The 26,079-nt window shown below is 38.7% G+C and overlaps 1 protein-coding gene and 1 pseudogene across 1 annotated transcript in view; both read right to left on the reverse strand.

Moving 5' to 3' along the window:
* Nucleotides 1-26,079, reverse strand: part of DMGDH (dimethylglycine dehydrogenase) — a 124,142-nt gene that overhangs the window by 80,395 nt on the left and 17,668 nt on the right. Inside the window, exons 3-7 of the mRNA XM_006889844.1 lie at nt 25,155-25,253; nt 23,114-23,278; nt 17,587-17,791; nt 8,768-9,016; nt 2,927-3,125 (exon numbers count right to left, since the gene is read on the reverse strand). Of these exons, the coding sequence (XP_006889906.1) occupies nt 2,927-3,125; nt 8,768-9,016; nt 17,587-17,791; nt 23,114-23,278; nt 25,155-25,253 (917 nt within the window). The remainder of the gene's footprint in view (nt 1-2,926; nt 3,126-8,767; nt 9,017-17,586; nt 17,792-23,113; nt 23,279-25,154; nt 25,254-26,079) is intronic.
* Nucleotides 5,040-5,593, reverse strand: LOC102853059 (annotated as a pseudogene).

Below are 26,079 nucleotides of genomic sequence, written 5' to 3' on the forward strand. Positions count from 1 at the left end.
TTTTCTTTTCTTTTCAAAGAGAAAAATGAACTGGGGGTATGGGGTGGGCAGGGAGGAAAATGTGCAACAATGAATGAATGGAAATCCAAACTCTCTATAAACTTTCATTAAAATATCAATTAAAAACATTACAAATGGGATCACAGTGTACATAATGGACACTTTATGAGGGTGTAAGACTGAGTATAGAGGCCCTCTTCTCCAGATAAATAGGAAATCTTCCCCAAACCCACCTCCTCAGTAAAGAGTTCATTGTCCATGAACACACTGATAATCTAAGAAAAAGGTTAAAAGACCTGTGAGGTAAGGTTTGCTTTATGTGTAGGATGGGGAGCAGTGGAGGCAGCACATTCCCTATCTTTAGTCCCTCCACAATGCCACCACTCCACAAAGCAACCCTGGTTATTGTACTCTGTGCCAACTGCTAAATTATGAATTTGGGTTTAATGTTTACAATACATTGAATATGTTGTTGTTATGTGCCATTAAGTCGCCTGCTACTCATAAGCGACCCTATGTACAATAGCCCTAAACTCTGCTCTATCCTGTGCCAATCTCACTGTCTCCAACATGCCCACCCCAATTACCCTATTCACTGAATCAATCCACCTCATAGAGGGTCTTCCCTCCTGAGATGTCCCTCTACCCTCCCAAGCATGACGTCCCTCTCCAAGGACTGGTCCCTCCTTGCAACATGTCCAAAGTATATCAGATGAAGCCTCAGAATCCTTGCCTTCAAGGAGCAGCCCATCTTCACCCTCTCCAGGGCAAATCTGTTTGTTTTCTTAGCAGTCCATGGTATATTCAATACTCCTCTTCTTCAACACCACAACTCAAAGGCATCAATTCTCCTTCTATCCTTCCTAGTCATTGTCCAGCTCTCTGATGCATAGCAAGTGATTGCAAAGACCATGACCTGGTATCAGGTGCACCTTAATCTTAAGAGTGATACTATTGCTCTTCAGTACTCTGGAGAGGTTCCTAACAGCAGAATTTCCCTCTCAGTAAGTCTTTTCTTTTATAGATAGAGTAAGCCCAGTCATCTTTCATTAATTCTTATGATGGCTTAAAAGGTGCTATTTTTGAAACAATTTTGTTGGGAGTCATTAATACACATTTAAACTAGGTAAGTGCCAGCTAAAGATTGCCACCCATGTTCTTAGGCCCAAAGTAAACAGATTGGAAGCACGTTGCACAGAGACCTTGCCTCACTCTGTTACCGTAAAGCAGATCTTTTGACTCCTTAAGAATATTTGAAAATATTTTTTTCTCTTCTAAGGTATTTCTCTGGAAGGAGGAGTGGCATCCACTTCCATAATAGCTTGTCTCCGTAAACCCTATGGACCTGTAGAGAGGATGAAAGGCACCCAAGTGTCGAGGACTCTCCTTCATAGAGTCGCTATGAGTCGCCTGCGACTCGACAGCACTTAACAACAAAGTATTTCTCAGATAGGTACATTTCCCTTAATTAAATGAAGTGTTATTGTAACTGAGTTAAACTCATAAAATGCAATTCCAGTCATATTATTCTGTGTTTACAGATACATTAAAAGAGTGCTATACTTAAATCATTAGATGTCTTGATGGTGCAGCAGTTAAGTGCTCGACTGCTAATGGAAAAGTCGAAGCCACAAGGTGCTCTGCAGAAGAAACGGGTGGCTGTCTGCTTCTGTAAGAATTTACAGCCTTGGAAACTCTACGGACAACTCTATTCTGTACTACAGAGTCACAAAGAGTCAAAATTGATTTGACAACAATAAGTCTGGTTTTTAGATCTGTACTAAAGTTCATGATGTACAAGTACTTGCACATACCTACATCAGGACTCATATGGTAGATGACTCAATAAAGAGGTTTTACTTTATTATGAAACTCTACTTTTAGACTGAAGAAACTACTGAAGTCCTCAATTGCATTTTACTTTCCAGTCCTGCATTTCCTTTTCCTCCTCTAAATAGCTCAAAGATCTAATATCATTTTAAACACAATTTATAAAAAATGGAACTCATTAATTTTCTCATTTTCTCTTCCATACTATAACCTCTCTTTTGCTATTACAGAATAGTTCCAGCATCAAACCAGTTAGGAAAATTTGGCACGCAATTTTCTTTTTCTTCTTCCTTAATAGCCCACCCAATCAGTCACTAAATCAAATCGCTTTTTAATCTCTCAGATCTTACCTTAGTTAAGACTTAGTTAAGACATCCCTACTAAATCAGCAGGCCAAGCCCTAACTAGCCTTGACTACCTAGCCAAGCCTTACCTAGACCTGCCTCTGGTCAGATCTGTAGGACATGGCTATAGCCCACTGCTGAGTCTGAGAACTAACACAGAGCTGGCCCTCACTACATACAGACAGAATAAATTACCAAAAAGAAAAAAAGAATAAAAGTAGAACATTAGAAACTGTGATATGATAGTAAAATGAACTTGGCACCACCAAATTAATAGGGCAAACATTCTAAATGGAACACCAAAGGATAATGGAATCAAAAGTAGAGAGGAATGATAACGAAACAAATCATGTTGGACAAACACAAACCATGATGAAAAATGCATCAGATCTCTTGCACAGTAGACATTTTAAATGATCTTTGTCACACTGTGTTATGAAAACATCCTCGTGAAATTGAGGCAAATTGACCTGCACAGCATGAAAAAGGCTAGGAATAATGGAAATAGCAGGAAATATGCAAAGAGAAATTTCCAGGGAATCACTTCTCATTTATGTGCTAATTTTTGAAATTTATAAAGTGATTAAAACATTACATGACCAGACCAGATTGAAATTTTGAGTGCACATTTCAACAGTCATGAAAAGGAGAAAACTTTCTTTCTCTTTCCCTCCCAATTCTCCTTTACAGGATAAAAACTTAAGCAAAATATCAGAGTTTAAATAAATGTAGACTTACACAGGAATACTCACCCAAACCCTACAGCCACCCAGTAGTTTCTCACCCCCTGGTGGGGCCCCACCATAGGAAGAATGTCAGGAGAATAAGTGATAGGACCATTGACGACATTGATGATATTGGCCTTTTTTAAGACAGGCACCATTTCCATGGCAGCTTCAACATATTCGGTAATTCGGTCAAGATCAGACTCAAAGAGTTCCTTTCCAAAACCTGAAAAGACATGCCACTGTCCTCAGTGTTCGCAACAGTGCTAACAAATGCTCTAAAAGGGTTTAGACCTCTGAAATAGGCTGCAAATAAAAACGACCTGTTAAGGAGGTACTTCCATTTTCCAAAATGCCCTTGATATTCACTTTCAACACATTGGTACCTATAATACTACTGTTGTCATGTCTCCTCAAATCAGAAATGATCCACAATTGACCCTCTGGCAGGCTGTGAGTCACATACTTTTGCACTGGCTGTAAAATTCCTTACCATTGAAGCCACTAACCCTAACAACAATAATTATAATGTTCTTGAAAAAGAAAAACATGAAAGCCAACTTTGTAAATTAATATAACTAAAAGTTACTATTCAGGGGATGCCAACTCGTGTGTCTTAGAGCTGGACAATGAAAAAGGATAACAGAAGAAGAATTGATGCCTTTGAGTTGTGGTGTTAGAAAAGAATACTGAATATCCCTTGGAAGGCCTGAAAAACTAACAGATAAATCTTGAGGGAAAGTGCCAGAAGAGTGCTCCGTGGAGGCAAGTATGGCAAAGCTTTATCTTTCATACTTCAGACCTGTTGCTAGGGGAGGCTATTGTTTGGAAAGGGCTATCGTGCTTGGAAAGGTGGAGGGTCAGCGAAAGAGAGGAAGATCTCCAACAAGAAGGACTGACATGGTGACTGCAGCAAAGGCTCAAGTGTGTCCGAGCTGATGAGGATGGCACAGGAGAGGACAGGGCTCAGGTCTGTTGCGCACAGGATCACTATGAATTGTACTTAGCTCTATGGCACCCAACAAAACAACAACATGTGTAGTAGAGTAGAAGTGTGTGTCACAGAGTCTTCAATGGCTGATTTTTCAGAAGTAGATTGCCAAGACTTTCCTGCAAGGTGTCTCTGGATAAACTTGAACCTCTAACCTTCCAGTTATCAGATGAGTTCCATTTTAATTAAAAGAAATTTACAATTATGTCCATTACATTTGTCTTATGTAATTCAGTCACAGTTCTTTTTAAACCAACCAAAAATTTTGTATATCAAAAGAGAGATCCTTACATTTCAACTAGCCGTCATTCATTCTCCCAAATGATAGTAAATAAGACTTTACAAAGCTCCACCAGGGCCCTGGAGGAATGTGGAAAATTATGTTGAGATTTATGATGAATCCTGTTGTTGTTGTTGTTGACTGCTGTCAAGTCAAGCATGACTCATAGTGACACTATGAACAGAAGGCCTGAAGCCTTTCTATAATTATCGTCATTTATCCAAGTTCATAGAGTTTCCAGAGGCATGTTGTTTAGGAAGTGGATGCCACTCTTGCTTCCAAACCTCTCTTAAACTTGAATCTCCACCAAATACTGTGCACCATGGGTAACCTTTATGGAATTTGACACGCTAATGGCACAAGGTTCAGCATCACAGCAACCCCAGGTTACCTCAGTACAGCATATTGACACAAGAGTGCTGTACCACTTAGAAGAATGTTCCCCTTCCAGGAGGGAAAGAATGGAACAGCAGCTTCATTCCTTCAGCTTGCTTTTAGACATATCCAAGAGCTAGATTTCTATGAAAAGTGACAGTTTTGGTACAACCATCTCCTCAGTCTTTTTTTTTTTTTTCTTTCTTTCTTCAGAGTTAAGTTTTATTTTTTTTTTCTCTGTACTGGGAACATAAATAAGTTTTCTACATTATTTTCAGTTGGGGTTTGTGGTATAGTTTCTTTTGTGTTTGTAGTTCTACATATACTGTCCACCCAGGGTTTATCTCCTAACCATAGAGGAAAAGAGCATAGTTTGGCTCTTTTCAGCAAGGAAACTTTTTCAGGTGAGTATGCTGAGGCTGAACCATTGGGCATAAAGAAAAGTTGTAAATGAGATCCAAATTCTTAAGTTGCCAGGTGTGTCTTTTTCAGGTTCACAAAAGCAGTCCCCCACCACTGATTTCTATTCTTTCAGGGGGCTCAATGAAGGCTAACCAATCTGATGCCTGTGTAGGCAACAGTCCCATGAAATGGCACTTGTAAACAGTCAATGCCAAGTCCACGAAATTCCCAATGAGATAAACCAAACCCTGAAGAAACTTCTGGCTTGAACTTTGCAGCATCCTGAAAGTAGCTGAAATGGCCATAAGCTTCTGACTAGGTCACAAGGCCATCATATACATCATCATATAGGAAAGATGGAGATGGCATTGCCAGCCATGTACTTGATGAAGAGGTTCATGGGAATTTGTTTGAAGGGACCCATGACGATGTCCCAGCAGCACTTCTCCAGCAGGATCCAGTCTGTCTCCTGCACACTGGTATCAGGCACTTCACTTTCTTGTCCAAGTGAACCACAGGGTATAGGGAGTCTCCCTGGCCCTTCTTCAGTCACTTTGGCCCCTGCTGCTTCCTCTAGGCCACTCAACTCAAGGGTCCACTTGAAACACTGGCCTCTGTTGGCCACTAGGCCTCCTTGCGCCATCATGACAATCGCCACCTCCAAAGTCTCCACACTATCTTTACAAAGTGGCTCACTCAACTGTCATCTCCTCAGTCTTTAAAGGCATTGTATTTGAGGACAGGCCACAGAAGAGCATGCAAAGATTATATCTAGTACTGCTGATTTCTCACAGAGAAGCCAATAAACGTCTTGCTGCTACTGTGGACAGTTGATGGGTTGTAGTGTTGGCATGTAAACTGTTGTTACTAGGTGCTGTGAAGTCCAGCACAACTCATAGCAACCCTAAGAACAACAGACCTGGGCTCTATCTTATCCTGGGACATCATCATTATCTCTGACACACTTGTACCCATTTGCTGCAGTCACTGTGTCAACCCATCTTGTCGAGGGTTTTCCTCTCTTCTACTGACCCTTCACTTTTTCAAGTATAATAACACTTTCCAAGGACTAGTCTCTTCTAGCAACATGCCCAGAGTATGTGAGATGAAGTTTCACCATCCTTGCCTCTAAGGAGCACTCTGGCTGCACTTTCTCCAAGATATAGCTGTTTAACCTTTTGGCTGTCCATGGGATATTCAGTGCTATCCTCCAACACCGCAGTTCAAAGACGTCAATTCTTTTTCTGTCATCCTTATTCATTGTCTAACTCTCAGGTGCATAGCAAGTGATTAAAAGAGCCAGGGCCTGCCTCAGTCTTGTAGATTACTATGTAAATCACCAAGACCAAATAAGTGCATGAGAGTACCAGGAACAGCTTTTCTTTAGGGATCTCAGTGCAGCTTCTTACCACGAGGCCACCAGAGCTCCATGACAGCTCTCCTTTTAACTGATATTCTCTATATAATTGTTTGGCATATTTATTTGGTGGAGCAGTAGATAAAGTATTTATTATATAGGGAGTGAAGAAAGACTCTTAGAAGCACAGTTTTTCCTCTGTCTTTAAGGAGCTAACCAATTCAAGTCAAAACATGACTGGCAAAGAATAAATTTTCTATCTCAATAAGATAATAAAAAATAATTCTAGGAAGTAAAACTCTCTCCATGGTTTTCAATTCCCTGTAACATTTTAGCATCCTAGTATTTTATTATTAACACCTGCAGCACCTCTATGTGGAAACTAACCTTTAATCTAGTTCTACGAAAGTTTTGATACCCTGAAAAACAAAAGACACATCTTCCTGCAGAATTTAAGGAGGAATCTAGTCTAGTACCTCCTCCTTTAAAATGAAGGTCTGAGGAGCTTTTTCCACAGTGTTTCTACAGCATGGGAGGACCTCTATCTGTAGCACCAACCCACTTTGCTCTAGACTCCTGGGCTTTCATTCTTAGGAGGTTGGATATACTCTGCCTTACATACATTTTTAAAGAATACTATTTTGTTATGGTGGGAACTCCAGTGGTCTAGTGACAAACACTGTGCTGCCATTCCAAATATATAAGGTTCAAATCCACCAGACGCCCCATGGGAGAAAAATAGGCATTCTCCTTCTGTGCAACTTACTGTCTCTGAAGGCAGTACCTGCTGCCTTACTATCTGCTGGAGGGGGTAGGTTGGTTCTGATTTGACAGTTCTCAACAATAAAAATACACATTATTTTTTTACATTTTCTCAGTATTCTCATTCTTTCCATTCTGATTGTTCCATTTTCCTGACTCCCACCTCTTGCCTTGTCATCTTTGCTTTAGAGTTAAATGTTGACAGTTTAGTTTCATATAGACAATGTATTTTTTTAAAACTCAGCAGTGATTGGTGAAATTGCTTCTTTTATGAACCAATCTGCTATTTTGCTTAAAGGTGACCTCTGGGAGTGGTTTAATTTCTAAGTTTAAAGGGTATCTCACATTGACAGTGTTGGGATTCCTTTAGACTATACTGGTCCAGCAAGCCTGACCTTTTACAAGATTCAAATTTTAGTCCACATTTTTCTCTCATTATATTTGAGCTTATCGTTAGTGTTACTGGGCAGAAAAGTGAGGGAGCTCTAGTGGCCTAGTGGAAGTTGCACTGCAGTCCTGAAGGCCGCCAGCTGCTCATGGGAGAAGGATGGGCAATCTCCTCCCATGCCTCTGAAAACCCACCAGAGGGTCAGCTATGGATTCATTCTGACTTCTTGGTATACAGCAACAACAACGTAGTGTTCCTGGGCAGAGAAGTCAGCGGTGGTAACCTGGCACCATATAGTTTTTCTGGACTAACATCAGCATCCTGGTTCATGTGGGCTATTAGAACGTCAGATTTTCCTTTGAGCCTTTTGTTTCTTTCTTTCTCTCTTGCTCCAGATAAATAGAGACCAAAATACTGCAGATGGCCTCTCATAAACTTTTACCCCAGGCACTACTCACCAAACTGGGACATAGAACATAAACTTTATGAATTTTGTTATGCCAATTGACCAACTTGCCTTAAGACAAACCCAGTAAACCAATCCGGTGAGTTGTTTGCTTATGTCTAAGAAGTAACCATAACTCTGCTCCCATGTGTTTTGTTATATGTACAAATACAAATGTAATACACAGGAACATGTATATGTGTATGCCTACAGATAGACTTATACACGCTCATACACACGCAAATATACATATATGAGTATATATCTACCCATGTAACCACACATATAAAATGATCCCTGACAGCAGTTAGTTAGTGCTTCACCGCTAAACTGAAAAGCTCAGACATTTGACTGCACCAGCCCCTCCTCAGGAGGAAGATGGAACACTTGCTTCTGTGAAGATTGTTGTTGTTATTGTTGTGTACCATCAACATAGTGGAACTGACCCAGAGCGGACCTTTCAGAGGGTTTTCAGAGGCAGTTAATGGGGTGGGAGGAGATTGCCCATCTTTCTCCCATGGAGCAGCTGGTGGATTCAAACCGCAGGCCTTTGGGCTGGCAATGCAGCTCCTTACCACTAAACATTACAGCCCCAGAAATACCACGGGGCACTTGTACTCTATTCTGTAGAGTCCCGAGGAGTCAGAAATGACTCAGTGATGATGGACTTGGTGTGATTTAATCATGCACATTTTGGGGGAATTGTTATTGCTCTTGTTACAAAAGTATACAAGATAAAGCATTTACCAAATGTCCCTTAAGAATGCATCTTAAGCTATTCACCTCCAATATCCCAAGAATCTGATAGACTAGTGTTCTGGTGTTACTTTAGTATAGGCATTTATATATTTTAATTTTCTGAACCCACCTACAGGGACTCCATTGGTGACCCAGGAGTCCTGAAGTTTCATTTTCTCCTGACTTTCATATGGCCCCAGCAAAAGGCCATCCCTTTCTTGTCTGAGGTAGTAAGAACCTTCTAGGTCACGGAGCACAGGGAGTTCTCGATCCAAAGCTTTCACTTCAGGTATAGTCGATGTGACAATATACTGATGTTGAACCGGAATGAGAGGATGTTCTAGTCCAATCATTTTACCAACTTCACGAGCCCAAAATCCTGAAAAATAATATAATTTTAGAATTATGTCACATACATAGACATACCACTTCTGACAATGATATGACAATTTAAGCCAAAATAAAATATAACCATTTGAACCAAATGAAAACATTTTTAAACTAATAGATTTTGCAACAAAGTCTACAGAATATTATAACAGTTGTTATTGTCTTTGCAAAACTGAGTAAACAATATTTATAATTCATTTAATTAATGTCACCCGATTGCACCTATAACAATATTGATATGACAAATGTTTTTCTATATCTATGTACACTTACTACAATAAGCAAAAAGATTAAAAATATTGTCATATATGAAAGAATATTTTTTACATTTTTCCCAGGAGCTGTAAGAATATCTATAATCTAAGAGAATTCTATTCCTGAAAAATATTTTGCCTTTAAGGAAAAGCAGATAATGGGGATAAGGACCTTTATTTTAAGAACATTTTTTTTAAAAAAACTGTGGTCAAATAATACATAATAAATGTTTATAGTGAAGCTCTGTAAGTCAGCTCCTCCATTTCCCAAGCTCTCCTCTTTCACTTGTTGTACCTAAAATTCCACAAACACAGTTTGTAAACATAAAATTTGAAAATGCATATATATACTGTGAGAGAGATAGCACATTGAGCTTTATACATTTTTCTCTCTCATTGCCTTCAAGTCCAAACCAACTCATAACTTTCCATCCATTGGGTTTCCAAGGCTATAAATCACATGAAAGGAGATTCCGTCTTGCTCCCATAGAGCCCCTGGTGGACTTGAAACACCATAGATGCTCAGTCTTTTAGTTAGCAGTGAAACTGATTTGAGTAAGTTTGTAATATCCTCTCTTGTGAAGAGCATAAAGGAACCAGGTATCAGTACCAAGAGAAATGAGATGCAACTAAGGGGAGTTGTTATGTGCCAGAGAGTCAATCACAACTCATAGTGACCCTATATAAACACCATCCTGAGCCAATCTCACCATCTGTGACTCATTTGATCCCACTGCTACAGTCACAGTGTCAATCTATCCCATTGAGAGTCTTCCATACTTGCACAGACTCTCCCTCCACCTTTCCAAGCATGAGGTCCTTTTCCAAGGATTGGCATCTCTGATAACATGCCTAAGTATGTGAAATAGTTGCACCATCCTTGAATCCAAGGAGGATTCTGGTTTCATTTTCTTCTCTTGGCAGTCCATGGGCTATCCAATGCTCTTCTCCAGGCCTACAACTCAAGGGGATCAATTCTTCTGTTTCCTTAGTCACTCTCCAATTTTCAGAGGTATAGCAAGCAGTTGAGGAGACCATGACTTGGATTAAGTGCACCTTAGTCTTTGGATTGATATTGCTCTTTAGCACTCTGGAAAAGTCATGGACAGCAGATTTTCTCAGTGCAACTGATCTTTTGATTTCCTAACTGCTGGTACTAAGAGTGCAGATTATGGATCCAAGAATAATAGAATCATTAACAAATCCAATCTTTTCTCTATCCATCATAATGTTGCCTTTATTACTCTGTAGTGAGGATTTTTGTATTCTTGATGTTGAGATGTAGTACATATTTAAAATTATAGTCTTTCATTTTCTGCACTTAATTCAGGCCATGGTCTTCTCAATCACTTGCATCCAAGAGCTGAAAAATGATTAATGATGACAGAAGAGTCGGCTATAGACTCACGTGGAGTACTTGTCTATTCCATACCTTCTGAGCACACACAAAGGACAGTAGAATCAGAATCGTTTTGAAGGCTGGGAAACTTCATGGGTGATTCTTAAGCACACTAGTTTGACAATTAGCTCTTTGAGAGACTCACACCATCTATCAAATGCCACTGATTTTTTTTCCTCCCAGGCCAGAACCATTCTCATCCCATACAACTCCACAGGGACATGGAATATGTCATTTGATAGCACAAATGGCCTGGATCTTTGTCAGGTATCTCTGGAGATTATTCTATAATCTTAGAATGCTATATGCCTTTGAATTGTGATGATAGAGTACTGAATATCCCATGGACTACCAAGAGAACAAACAAATATATAGAGAGGGTGCGGCTAGAGGGCTCCTTGGAAGCAAAGATGGTGAATATTCATCTCACATACTTTGGGCAGATAGTTAGGTGTGGCTATTTATTGGAGAGGGACTCATGCTTGGGAAGCTGGAGGGTTGACAAAGAAGAAGATACCCCAGTGAGATGGATTGACATAGTGACTTCAGCAATGGGCTGAAGTGTTTCAGAAATGGTGAGGATGACATAAGATAGGACGGGGTTCATGTCAGCTGTTGATAGGGTGGCTATGCGTCATACTCGACGTCACATAATAAGAACAACATGCCCAATTGTGCTTATTATTATTTTCTATCATAAAAATAAACTAAAAAATATATGTATATGTATCATACAACTATATTAAAACTTCATAGAAAGCTCTGTTCTATCTTATCCTATTGTTTTTACTGTTATTATGTGCTTTGGAGGTGGAACTGACTCACAGTTGACCCTCCAACAGGTTTTCAGAGGTAATAAATTACCTAGGAGGAAATTGTCCATTTTTCTCCCAGGAAGTAGTTGCAGATTTGAACTAGATAACCTTTGTGTTGGAAGCACAAGTTCTACCACAAGGTGACCAGAGTTCCCAATATTATCTTATTAATGACTTGAGTGATTGCTAGTATCCTCTCCTCTACATGTCAGTCATTTTAGCTTAAACCCATCTAGGATTACACTTCAATCCCTTCCAGCTTCCCCACCACCAACTTCAAAGGGAAGAGAGGCACATTTGCTCATAATAAATTGCTCTACCTATGTCTCTGAGGAAGAGGAATAAATAGAAAGAAAGTGTCAGAATTGAGTAAGTCAGGCAAGAATGTCAAAGCAGATACGGATGGGATAAGGAAGACTTGAAAAGTCACATGAAGAGCCAATAGGAGGGAAGGGTCAAACAGGGTGGTTAAGAGCAGGCTTACGCAATCAGAAGCAGGGAACTAATACCATTAGACCAAACTGCTTCATAATCCTAACATGTGCAGTAAAGGTGACCCTTACCCCCTCAGAGTAATCTAATTAGTGTTTTAGGCACGTGTTGCCAAGAACAATGGAACAAAGTAAGAACTGCTCACCAAATTTTGAATTCTCTAACATCATCCATTTACTCAAAGCCCATTTACTCAAGTCCAAAGGAGGAAGTGAGCCAGCTTTATTAATCCATGATACATGAGCAAGGATGTCTTTCTCCATTTGACTTTCAGAGAAAGGGTTATCTCTTTCTCTCTCTCTCTCTGGGACATATACTTTCTAATAAAACTGTCTTTACTTTCATCCTCAATTCTGTCTCCTTGCCTTTCTTCTTAGAAGAGTGCTTTAACAAGGACTTGACGCACACTCGGATTGTTTTGAGCAGGATAAACAACCTAGAAAGGGCTGGACCAAGCCAAGACCATAGGAAACTTCATGGGTGATTCTTAAACACACTAGGTTGACAATTAGCTCTTTGAGAGACTCACACTATCTACCAAACTCCACTGATTTTTTTCCTCCCACGCAAGAACCATTCCCATACCATACAACTCTACAGGGATGTGGAATATTTCATTTGTTAACACAAATGTCCTGGATCTATCTTTGCCAAGTATCTCTGGAGATTATGCCATTGTTCTCTTTGTTGTTGTGTACTATCATCTTGGAACCGATCCATAGCCAACACTCCAGCAAGTTTTCAGAGGCACTTAATCACACAGGAGGAGATTCCCCAGCATTTTCCCACAGAGCAGCTAGTGACCTTGAACCTTGTTCATTCGGGATTGCAGTGCAGCTTCTTGCCACCAGAACTCCCTGCAATTTCTTATTCCTCACAATTGGTGGCTTACTTTTAAAAATTGCTGAAACTGAGGAGGACCTGAAACACTTTCTGAAGGTCTAGGACTGCAGCCTTTAATATGGATTGAAGTTCAACATCAAGAAAACAAAGATTCTCACCACTGAGCTGACTGGCACCATCATGATTGATGGTGAAGAGAAGGAAATTGTTAACAGCTTTAATTTGCTTGGCTTCACAATCAGCCCTCTTGGTACTAGCATCCAGGAAATCAAAAGACAAATTGGACTGGGAAAGTCTGCTATCTGGAACATCTCCAGAGTACTAAAGAGCAACGATGTCAGACTGGAGACTAAGGTACACCTAATCCAGGCCATGGTCATTGCAATTACATGCTATGCATCAGAAAGCTGGTCAATGACTAGGGTTGACAGAAGGAGAATTGATGTCTTTGAGCTGTGGTGCTGGAAAAGAGTACTGAATATACCAGGGACTGCTAGGAGAATAGACAGGCTCATCCTGGTGAAAGTGAAACCAGGCTGCTCCTTGGAGGCAAGGATTCTGAAGCTCTGTCCGACATATTTTGGGCATGTTGCAAGAAGGTACCAGTCCTTGGAGAAGGACATTACACCTGGAAGGGTGGAGGGACAGTGCAAGAGAGGAAGACCCTTGATGAGATAGATTGGCTCTGTGACTGGGGTAATTGAAGGTAGGTGTGTCAGAGACAATAAGCTTGCCTCACTGCAGAGCAGAGTTCAGAGTTGTTGTACATAGAGTTGTTATGAGTCACAGGTGACTTGATGGCACATAACAACAACAACAACAGGGCTCACGATATGAGTTGGGTAGGAATGGTTTTCTGAAGTACAGTGTTGAGAAAAGTGGTTGAGCTTTGTCCTAGCCCTTCTGAAATGATTGTTGTCATCAATTAGCCGGGCCTATCACAGGTGTGGTTTAAGAGAGTCTTGCTTATTATTAATTATCTCTGTGGAAAGGGAGTTCTTATGGTGTAGTCCATAGGAAGTTGCACTACTATCCACAAGATGGTGCCTCTCTCAGCTGATCTGTATATACCAGGAGCTCAACAGGAAAAAAGATAGGCAATATCCTCCCATGGGATTTACAGCTTCCTGAAAACTTGCTGGAGGGACAACTGTTAGTCTTGACTCCACGGCAACAAGTTTGAGTTTATGATCATTACGACAATAGTAAAATTTTTTTATAGGCAAAATTTCATGAGACTATAAAGACGGTTGCAAGATTAAATGGAATCCCCATTAGTTGGGGGTGAAGTGTGACCTTGTAATAGTTTTTTGACCAATGGTCTTAAGGACAGACAGAGGGTAAGGAAAATATCAGATAGAAACTGGGGTGCAATTGAGTGGAAAAATGAAGCAATGCTTTATGCCATTGCTTTTTTTTTTTTAAAAAAAGACAATTTATGTTATTTTGAATTTCAGTGTTAAAAAAAGTTTGACATTTTTATGTTTTTCATCTGAGGGCTTGGGGGCTTGGTTTGGAAATGTCCAGAAATGCTAATTTAGATTCTCAGATGTTGAATAGATGACTACTAAAAGTATCTTACATATAAAATAAAATCAATCAAAAGTTATGACTTAGAAGAAAGAATTATCAGGGATACATGTTTCAGGCATTTCCTCATGGCATAAAATCTAATCTGATAAATAATAAAGCTGGTTTCATATTTTAATTTAAAGAATGACTCAATAAGCAGAATACAAAACAAAATCGATTAGAATCTGCTTAAATTGTTTTGGTTTTTGTAATGAACTAAAGGAACCCTAGTGACATTACGTACTGGGCTGCTAATCCAAACAGTCTGAACCGGTTAGCCATCCTGAGGGAGAAAGACAAGACCACCTGTTCTCATTAAGATTCACAGCCTTGGAAATCTGATGGGCATAACATGAGTTGGAATTGAACAACGACAGTGGATTTGGGTTTGAATATTATGAACTGTGGGAAAATATAAAGTACTTGCACGTTTAGATGTTCCCAGGACAAATATCTGGTCTGTTACCTGCATACTCTCATCAGTAATTTTGGGTAAAATGCTTATCTGTCAAATATTGCTCTAAAGCTAAGCACCCAAATTAAGACAGACTAGGAAGAGAGACTGGCCATCAAACAACAAGCCTTCCAAAGTCCTAGGTACAACGGAGCACACCTATTAGACTAGCAGATATGGCACCGGAGCTAAGCCTTCATACTGGGAATCACAAAGGAGGAGGAACGGTTGCAAACGGACTCCAGTGATTGAAACGTGGAATGTGAGGAGTATAAATATAGGAAAATTGGAGATTGTTAAGGGAGAAATGGAAATCATAAATCTTGACATACTAACCAGACAATCATATGATTTATTATGATGGAAATGAAAAGATGATGGGAAAATAGGGTTGTATTCATAGTTAAAAAGACTATTTATACATCCATCTTTAAATACAATGTTGTGAGAGACAGGATAATACACACACACACGTGCACACACACACACACGGAAGACATATTAATAACACCAGCATTCAAATATATGGACCAACAAACAGAGCTAAATAAAGAGGAGGAAAAAGATGATTTCTACCAATTTTTGCAATCAGAGATAGATCAAACATGCAACCAAAAGACATTAATAACAATGAATGACTGGAATAGAAGAGTTGGGAACAGGGAAGAAGGATCAGTAGTCAGAAAACATGAACAGAAATGAGGCTGGAGACAGAATGACAGAATTCTGTACAATCAATGACATATTCACTGCAAATAGAAACACAAATGATGATTATACACGAAGAACTCACTTGATGGCTTATTTGGGAATCAGAATGATTACATCTATGGGAACAATTGTTGGAGAAGCTCAATATCAGCTGTGAAAAGTAGATCAGATGCTGACATGGAACAGATCATCAACTACTTATATGCAAGTTTAAATTGAAACTAAAGAAAATAAAATTCACAAGAACCAACTTTTGATCTTGAGTGTATCCCTCCTGAATGTAAAGACCATTTATGGAATAGTTTTGAGGACTTGAATAGTAATGAGCGAACACTAGATGGGATGTGGGAGGCTATCAAGAATATTATCCATGAAGAATACAAAAGGTCATTCCAAAGACAGAGGAGGAAGAAAAGATCATGATGAATGTCAGAAGAGACCCTGAATATTGAATTAGAGCACTGAGAAGCCAAAGTAAAGGGAAGAAATCAAGAAGTTAAAGAGCTGAACAGAAGATTTCAAAGGGCAGAGTATTATAATGAAATGTGCAGAGCTGGAGTTGTAAAATCAAAAGGGCAGATGGCATTTCTTAAACTGAAGAATCTGAAGAATAAATTCAAGTCTCAAGTTGCCATACTTAAGAACGCTGTGGGCAGAATGTTAAATGATCTAAGAAGCATCAAGAGAAGATGGAAGGGGTACACTGAGTCACTATACCAAAAAAAAAGTGGTTGACACAGAAGAATTTCAATATAAAACAATATAAAAGCAAGAGGCGATGGTGAAGGAGAAAGTTCAAGCTGCTCTGAAGGAATTGGCACAAAACAAGGCAGCAGAAATTTGACATATTTTAACAAAAAGATGCTGCACTGGATGTGCTTACCAGGTCATGCCAAGAAATTTGGAGGATAACTACTTGGCCCAACTAACTGGAAGAAATTAATATTTAATCTCATTCCAAAGAAAGGGGATCTGACAGAGTATGGAAATTATCAAACAATATCATTAATATCACATGCAATCACTCACACACGTCTGTCCTGGAGAGGGTGAAATCAGGCTGCTCCAGGGAAGTAAGGATTTTGAAGCTCCCTCTCACATGTTCCAGATTGTTGTCATACATACAATGCCTAATCATACATTCCTTTTGAACAGTTCTTTCTCTCATCTGTTCCAGTGCAGTGTTCATTATCTACCCACTCTTTTCCTATTCTTCTCCAACACCTCATATCAGCTCTATTATATAACTGTGGTGTTATGCCACAAGTCTACCCTAAAAAGCAAGCTGAGATCAAGAAAAATGTTCAGGGTTTGAATCCTAAAATGTGGTTATTAATATAAATAAAGTGAAGAAATAAGATGCAATGGGAGGGAGGAAGCATAATCTGGCAAAGCACAATCTAGAGCAAAAGAAAAAGAGCATGGTGTTTCCTAACAATGAGCACAGTATGGAATATTTCTTTATGGTACTAAAAAATGTTTTTATTCATTCATCGTTGCACATTGTCCTCAGTCCACCTCCCTTCTCCTTCCCCTAGTCCACTCTGCAATGTATGTATTGTTCCAGCTATTTGATAACAATGGTGTTATGCAGTATTTACCATCTTGTGACTGAGATATTTCACTTAGCATAACGTCTTACAGGCTCACCCATGTTGTGTAATGTTTTATGAAATTATTATTTTTCAATGCTACATAATACTCCATTGTGTGAACATACCATAGATTTTCTATCCATTCATTTATTGACGGACACTTGGGTTTCTTTCATCTTTTTGCTCTTGAGAATAACACAGCAATAATAATGAGTGAGCATACATCTATTTGAGTCATGGCTCACGTTTCTTTAGGGTATGTTCCCAGTAGTGGTATTTCTATTTCCAACTTTTTGAGAAAGCACCAGATCACTTTCCATAGTGGTTATACCATTTTACTTTCCTTTTATGAGTATTTTTGCCACTTAAAGTACAAATTTAAAACAGAGAGCAAGAGAATGAGAGAGTACGAGAGCATACTCACCTGCAGCATTTACAATTCTATTTGCTGTCACAGATCCCTGGGGTGTTTCAACCTCCCATGTGCCATCTGACTTGGGTTTCAAAGAAGTCACTGGTGCAGGATATTTTAAAAGTGCACCATATTTCCTAGCTCCAGCAGCCAAGGCCATAGTTAGAGAATAGGGATCAATGTGACCATCTCCAGGATTGTACAGTCCAGCTAAAACCTAGATAAATCACAGGAAAAGTCAATATTCATACTAATATACACTTAATATAAATACACCCTGCCTGCAGTGTCTATTAAAATCTACCTTTGGGTGGTAGAATTCTCTTTGATTTATTTTATTAATACAGATATATATATATAAAGATAATAGATGAATAGAAGCCTTTGAGCTGTGGTGTTGGAGAAGAGTATTACATACTGATCCCATGGACTCTCAACAGAACAAACAAGTTTGTCTTGGAGAAATCTTTGCACTCCTTAGAGGCAAGGCTGGCCAATCTTCTTCTCACACACTTTGGACATATGATTAGGAGGAGCCAGTCTTTGGAAAAAGGCTTCATATCTTTTTTAGAGGGTCAGAAAAAAGGAGGAGGATCCTGAGGGAGAGAGATTGGCACAGTCTGCTACAATGGACTCAAGTATGTCACAGATGATGAGGATGGCAGGATAGGGCAGAGGTCAGATTAGTGGTTCAAGGGGTCACTATGAGTTGTAGTCAATGTGAGGGCACAGAACGACACAACAGTGTGCTTTCTAAATAGTCTAGCATACAAATATGATTTCTTTTTGTCAAATTAACTTTTCATTATGATTTGACTGAAAATTTACAAATAAAGAGCAAATTACTCTCTTCCCATGTCTTCCTTGTGTTTCCTATTTCTACTTACTATTCCTTTCTGTTTTCTGAGACTTTTCACTGGGATACCAAAATCTTTATTTTGTATCATTGACTTTGAAAAGAACACATTCTTTCCTGATATTATTGATCATCTTCCAGGCCTGATATTATTGCTCATTTTATATGGCTTGGTGGAATGTTAACTCAGGGGGTGATTTTAGTTCCAGGCTTGAAGGGAACCTAAGGACCAAATTCTCAGGGCTTCCACCACTCTTTATGAGGCCAGTTATCCCTACCTATATTATAATATTGTGGTTTGTTCTATATCTTCCCCTTCTTTACCAGGGACCTTCTATTGTGATCCCTTTAAAAGCAGCCAATAGTGGTAGTCAGCCACCGTCCACTTCTCTTGTCTCAGGGTCACAGAGACTGAAATTCATGTGGTCCACTAGTCCTTTGGACAAATAGTCTTTGTATTTCATAACTCTTCTTTGCTCTGAACAATGAGAGACCAGTAACATTACCTTAGATATCTATTCATAAGCTTTTAAGACCACGGTTACTACTTCCCAAAAGGCATAATTTTGTCTTTGTAGATTGTTATGCTAACTGACATTAATGTCCTCTGAGATTATAATCCTGATCTCAGAATTCGCAAAGTGTAATCTCTTACTTGGCGTCAGATTAATCTGTAAGTCTTTCCCCCCCCCCCCTGTATTTAAATTCAGGCAAAGGCAGGGTTCACACTGAGCGTGATTGAGGCTTACAATTTTCACCAATGTCCATTCTCGGTTTCTCCAATAGTGATGGAACCCAGTGTTTACTTAGACACACAGCCACTAAGAAGAGAGCTCTGACCTCTCTGGTATGGCAGGAATCCTATAAGTTCTGGTTAAAGAGACATATGACAGTGTTTCATGGCATTTTTCCAGAAATTATTTTTAAAAGACAACTGACATGTCCCTGTCTCTTTTCTCCTTTGTCCCTTCCTACATTCTGCTACCTGAAGTGTAGCTAAGATGGCTGGAGCCCCCACTGCCACCTTTGAATAAAAGCATAAGAGAAATGACAGATCAACAATATGGAAAATTACAAGTTCTTCACAATATTTGTGGAGAAGTGCTACCATTTGAGTATTGAACTTACTAAACAAAGGGGGATCAAATTTTCATCTTGCTTAAATAAACTTATTTTTTTATGCCTGACACTTGCAGCTGAATCTGTAGTTTTTATATTTTCTTTAGTTATATTTACATTGAATTGTTCAGTGCTGTTAAAAAATATGTGTTAAATATAAACTATTGTCAGAGAAATGTACACTTATTGAATCACTCAACTAATCCTTAAATAGATGCTAGGGATCCAGGCTAGGTACACTAGGGGTTATAAAGAAGAACGAAACTTGGACCACATACCTTATAAAATAGAAAGAACATCTCCTCCATTCAGCTAAAATCCCTTGACACTACACGTGTAGGTTTTTTTCTCTTCAGCTATCAAATAAGGTTATTTGACTATTTTTCACTTAGTAACCCAATCTGAAATTCAATTTACACAATTCAACATGACTGTAGTAATAGAGATTATGAGGATGGTACAAGATAGGGTAAGGTCCAGATCTATTGTCTTCAGGATCACTAAGAAGTCATACTTGACTGGAGGGCACATAGCAATGACAGTCATAAGGGATTGGTGGTGTTGTTATGTGCCGTCGAGTCGCTTGCGACTCATAGCGACCCTATGTACAACAGCTCTAAACTCTGCTGTGTCCTGTGCCAATCTTACTGTGTCTGACACACTCATCCTAATTGCCCCAGTCACTGAATCAATCCACCTCCCAGAGGGCCTTCCCCTCCTGCGCTTGCCCTCCACCCTCCCAAGCATGATGTCCTTCTCCAAGGACTGGTCCCTCCTTACAACATGACCAAACTATATCAGACGAAGTTTCAGAATCCTTGCCTCCAACGAGCAGCCTGGTTTAACCCTCGCCAAGATGCATCTGTTTGTTTTCTTAGCAGTCCATGGTACCCTCAGCACTCTTCTCCAACACCAAAGCTCAAAAGCATCAATTCTCCTTCTGTCCTCCCTGAGGGATACAGTTATATAATTTTCTTTCTTGAAATGAATTTGGTTTTGTATTAGGGCAATACTGGCCTTATAGAATGGGTTAGGAAAAGTTTGTAAAGAATTGGTATTGCATTTTCTTTAAACATTTTGTATAATTCAGTTAAGACTCTTGGAATTTTCTTTGAGGGAATTTTAAAATTACTAATTTAATCTCTTTATTTGACATAGGTGCAATAAATCACTTTACTGAACATTTCCAAATGTCATATTTGCATTTGATAAGTGGATATTCACTCAATGTAGTGTTCCTGTATTTACTCAATCTGGTCCTTTCCCTCAGAGAGTACCCTTCACACGTATTTTCTATTGAGTCAAAATTAATTTGATGGACATCGATTTTTTTAAAAAAAATATTCTTAAAAGGAGCTTTTCAGTTGTTAATGGAAAGTTTAGCAGCTCAAACTCACCAGTTACTTCATGTAAGAAACATGTGGCAGCCTGTTTTTTAAAATATTACAGCCTTGGAAACCCTATGAAGCAGTTATACTCAGGTTTTTTGGTTTATTATGAGTCAAAAACAACTTGATGGCAATGGATTTGGTTTTAGGGGTGGAGGCTGCTTTTCAGGACAATTAATGATGGTGAGGACTCTGAGCAAAGCATTTTAAGGATGACATATAAATAGATATAAGCATATCTTTGCTCCTTTTTTTTTTGCTAGTAGAAGAGATGGCATTTAAGGTAGATGAAACAGTACAACACCCTTCTGCATGTGGAGTAGTATCCCACAAACTGTTTTAAAATAGAATGCCAGCCATCTGTAAAGATTCACATAGCCAAACAACTCTAGTATCCACATCAAAGATATAAACCCTTTAGGAAACAAAAGTACTACATGCTGCAGATGGGGGAACATTTGCATCTTTCCTAGTGACTAATATCAACCTAATACACTTAAGTAGTTGTGTGCAATGGAGGCAAGTCAACCTGAGTTCAAATCTCTGCTTCAGCTTTCTTCTACCTGAGTGAGCTTGGGTTTATTATGTGAAATAAACTTCCGTTTCTTCACTAGAAATACTTGTTTTATTGAGCTTCCCAATGAAAGGCACATGGTTCAAGTCCATGAGCTGAGGAGAAAGATGGACAATCTCTGCTCATGCAGTTGACAGCCTCTGAAAACCTGCTGGCCAATTCAGCAGCACCTAACAACATAAGATTATTGTGGTTATTAGAAGATAGGTACGGGAAGAGTTTTGCCAGCATAGCTAGTACACAGATACGAGCTTAGTAAATTTTCTTTGTTCTTATCATTCAAAATAGATTACCACTCATCAGGAAAAAGATCACTAAATTCTCAGCCAAATCTTAGGCAAATCTGAGGCATGACTTCAGATGCTATCTGTGTAGTTATACAGCATATTTCTTAACCTGTTTGTTGTTTTTGGGGTTTTTTTTAAAGCCATTTTAGTAATATAGTCTTTTTGTAACCAGAGAGCTTCTCAAAAGAAAAAAAATTTGTGAGAGTCTGTCTCACATACATTGAGTATTTTGTCTTTAGAAAAGGACATCATACCTGAATAGGTAGAAGGTCAGCTAAAAAAGAAAACCTTCAACCAGAAGGATTGACATAGTCACTGCAACAATAAGCACGACTCATAGTGATCCTATGAACAAAAAGCCTGAAACCTTTCTATAACTATCATCGCTTCTCCAAGTTCATTGAGTTTCCAGAGGTATGTGGTTTAGGAAGTGGATGCCACTTCTGCTTTCAAACCTGAATCAATCTAGGAGCTCCACTGCCCATGACGGGTACCCATTATGTTGATTGACACATCTATAGCACAGTTGTTCAGCATTACGACAACTCCAAGTTACTTCAGTACAGCAAATATGCAGACCACTGCTGTACCACTTAGAAGAATGTTCATTCCAAAATCAATTAACATTTGGCCCAAGGGCTGCAGTCCATCTGGCAAGTCCAATCTGCTAACACCCACTTGTGGATGAAAATAAAGCTAAAAAACACCAAACATTCCATACGTGACCCTCATCAAGATGCAAGAAGCCGTCTTGCCGTGTCACACCAATTCACAGGAGCCACCAGTCACATATTTATCATACCAGCTTATCTTACCATATAGTTTTCTAATAGGTTTATGTATGAAACTAGATTTGGAAGCATAGTAACAGAAAGTATGGAAAATGTTTTCTTGGTTGTTAAAGGTGGAGAAGAAATAAGATTTTGTGTGCCTTTTTCTATTTCATTTGGCATACCTTAGAGTTCACTTTCTAACCAGATACCATTGAGTAGATTTTAACTCCTGGTGATCTTAAAAATGTCAATGTGAAACTGTGTTCTAAAGAGTTTTCAATGGCAGATTTGTCACTAAATGACCAGGGTAATTCCAAGGTGTGTCTGAATAGACTTAAAGTTCAGTTAGCAGTGACAGCATTTGCATCATCTGAGAACTAGTCCACCTACTAATTTACCCAAATCTTAGCGTTATTCACCTAATGTTTACTATGTAAAATGTGTGCATGTTTTTCTAATTTTAATGAACTTTAAAAAGTAACTAATGAACTTTAAAAAAGTAACCATCTTATTTTAACTCTTTATATCTTTAAGATATATACCTTATTCATGTTTAGCACAGGACACATCTCCTGAACTTTCTCCGGTCCAATAATATACTGTTCTGTTTGATGCCAACCAGTCCGAGTCATTTGATATTTAAATTCATCCACCCTTACGGGCGTTGTGGCTATGCGGATACTCCCTGGCTGATGGAATCCTACTACCTGGGACAATAATTATAAAAAAACATGTACATAAATCATTATATAACACTTAAGCATGGTTTTTCTTCTCTCCTGCAATAAAAATGCAATAAAAGTGCAAGATATAAAATTTACTGTGCAAAGAAAGAGGCAACTTTATAAAACATGCATCTTATGAAAATGCATGCATTCTGTAACTACTATTTTTTTTTCTGCTTGCACTATGGTAAGTCCCAGGTATGCAGGGGAACACAAGAGAGGAAGAGACCCTGTCTGCCTAGAGTTTACTGTCTATAGGTGATGAAAGACAGCTAAAACATAATTATAATAACACAGAGTGAAAATGAATATACAAATTGAAAGAAAATTATGTGAAAAAGAGAAAGAACAGGAAAGAATGGGGGGCGGGGGGAGTAAAATCATGCTAATCATAGGGAACTCTGGACATCTAGTGTCAAGAAGTTGTACTGCAATCCCACAGGAATGAAGTTCAAATCCACCAGCTGCTCCATGGGAGAAGGATGGGCAATCTTCTCCCATACTGTTAATGCCTGTGAAAACCCACTGGAGGATCAGCTATAGCTGGATTCCAACTTGATGGCACACATCAAAAATGTTCACGACGAAATTAAGTGTGAATGGAAAGAAACATTCTTTTGGCGGTTAAGCAGCTTGCTGAGCACTCACTTATAACTCAGGTAAACCTTGGGTTACAGGGATTATAAAGGGAAGCCCTTGCTCTCAAGTTATTTACAGTTTCTAGGGAAGACCTGATGGTTGGTCTGTTGTGCTGTAATGAAAAAACCTTGATCTTCAGTGGCTCAAATTCACCAGACATTCCAGGAGAGAAAGACGGGCCGTTTTCTTTCATTAAGACTTAGAGCCATTAATGCCTGAAATACAGGGTTATCACTGAGCCAAAATCAATAACAATAAAGTGTTTAATTTAAAGGAATATCAGTCAATATAGCAACAATTATAATAAAATGAAAGTGCATGAGATGCTCTTAGAACCAAGAGATGCACTACCTAGTTCTTCCTGACTGCTGGGGGAAAGTTAAGGGACAACCTGCAAGGAAATTTAGAAGGTATGGGGGCTCAATTAACTGTTGTTTCAGAGAGAAGCAGCAGCATTTAAAAAAAGGCAGAAATGTGAGAAAGCTCAATCAATTTCAGCAATGTAAATCCTTGAGAACAGCTGAGTTATAATGACTATATGGAAGAGTAGTAACAAGAGAAAATGTTGGAAAGGCAGAGGGGTTAATTGGTCAAGGTCCTCTTAAGGGCAGGTTAACTTTTGGTCTTTATCCTGTAGCCCATGGGGAGCCATCTGACAGTTTAAAGCAGAAAAGTTAGCATGAAAAATTCGGCAGTCTTCAGTCTTAGTCTATGGATAGTCTTTCCAACTTTATTTTGAGAGAACCAATGAATAGGAAAAGAGATGAAAACAGAAGTGAGGGTCGTAACATGAAACACTCTTCAAAACTGTATGGCAACCTCACATTGTACCATTCTTTATCTTTGCTTTATCATACCTTTATAATCAGAAAGGCTGTTTCTTAGCATCCAGATGTAGTTAAGCTGGCTAAGGAATTTTTGATAGCTACTTTATATTCATTTAAAAGAATCAGAATTTTTTTTTTAAGAATAGCTAAATTGACTTAGAAAAAAATAAAATAATCAGAATTTTTTAAAAAAAGAATCAGAGTTATTAATCTTTTAAAACAAACCAGAAGGGTCTTATTTACAATTATTATCAGATTTATTTGACATATTAAACATTTTTTTCAAGCTATTGATTTCACTGCACACTGCTATATATGATGGCAAGTAAAACTCTTTTAAAAATATATAAATATTTCAGAGTGATTAATAGCTTCAAGTTAATCTCACTTACCTGTCCAGTTTCTTCTTCCAGTTTTTCATAGAGTTTGATACTATAATAATGTATTTTCTTCAAGTTTATTCCAGGATGGAAATAAGTTGTTAAACCTGCCTTGAAAATAAAAGGGAAAGGAAATACTGAAGGAAAAAAATTAATATTCTAACGTGGTCAACAGCTTATCTGTTAAGCAGTCAGTAATTTATTGATGTCAAAAAACTGAGATATACATTATGATACTATGCACTGTCGAATTGGAACAAATTCATAGCTGACTTCTAGTCATGTTATAGTCTGTTGTTGTTGTTGGTAGGGGCTATCTAGTTGAGTACAACTCATAGTGGCCTTATGAACAAAAGATCTGAACCCCGTCCTATCCTGTGCCATCTCTATGTTTCATGGCACACTAGAGACCATGGTAGCAGTAACCATGTCAGTCCACCTTGTTGAGAGTTTCCTCTCATTCACTGATCCTCAACCCTTCCCAGCATCATGTCCTTATCCAAGGAATAGCCCCTCCTAGCAACACGCCCAAAGTATGTGAGGCAAAGCCTCATCATCCTTGCCTCCAAAGAGCATTATGGCTGCACCTTCTCCAAGACATATCTGTCTGTTGTTTTGACAGTTCACTGGATGTTCAGTGCCCTTCTCCAACACCACAGGTCAAAGACATCAATTCTTCTTCTGTTATCCCTATTCATTGTCCAGCTCTCAGATGCATACAAGTGATCAGAAAGACAATGGCCTGAATCAGACACACCTTAGTCCTTAAACTGACATCATTACTCCTCAATAATTTGAAGAAGCCCTTTTTTTTTAAGATCAGGCACTTTTTATTTTTTAATTATTAATGTTAATGTAAATTTACAGACTTTGGATTTCCATTCATTCATTGTTACACTTTTCTCCCTGCCCCACTCCCCCAGTACAGTCTTCTCTT

The sequence above is a fragment of the Elephantulus edwardii genome, unplaced genomic scaffold, assembly GCF_000299155.1.
Source record: "Elephantulus edwardii isolate Elephantulus edwardi_28Jun2011 unplaced genomic scaffold, EleEdw1.0 scaffold00082, whole genome shotgun sequence".
NCBI classification, from domain to species: Eukaryota; Metazoa; Chordata; class Mammalia; order Macroscelidea; family Macroscelididae; genus Elephantulus; species Elephantulus edwardii.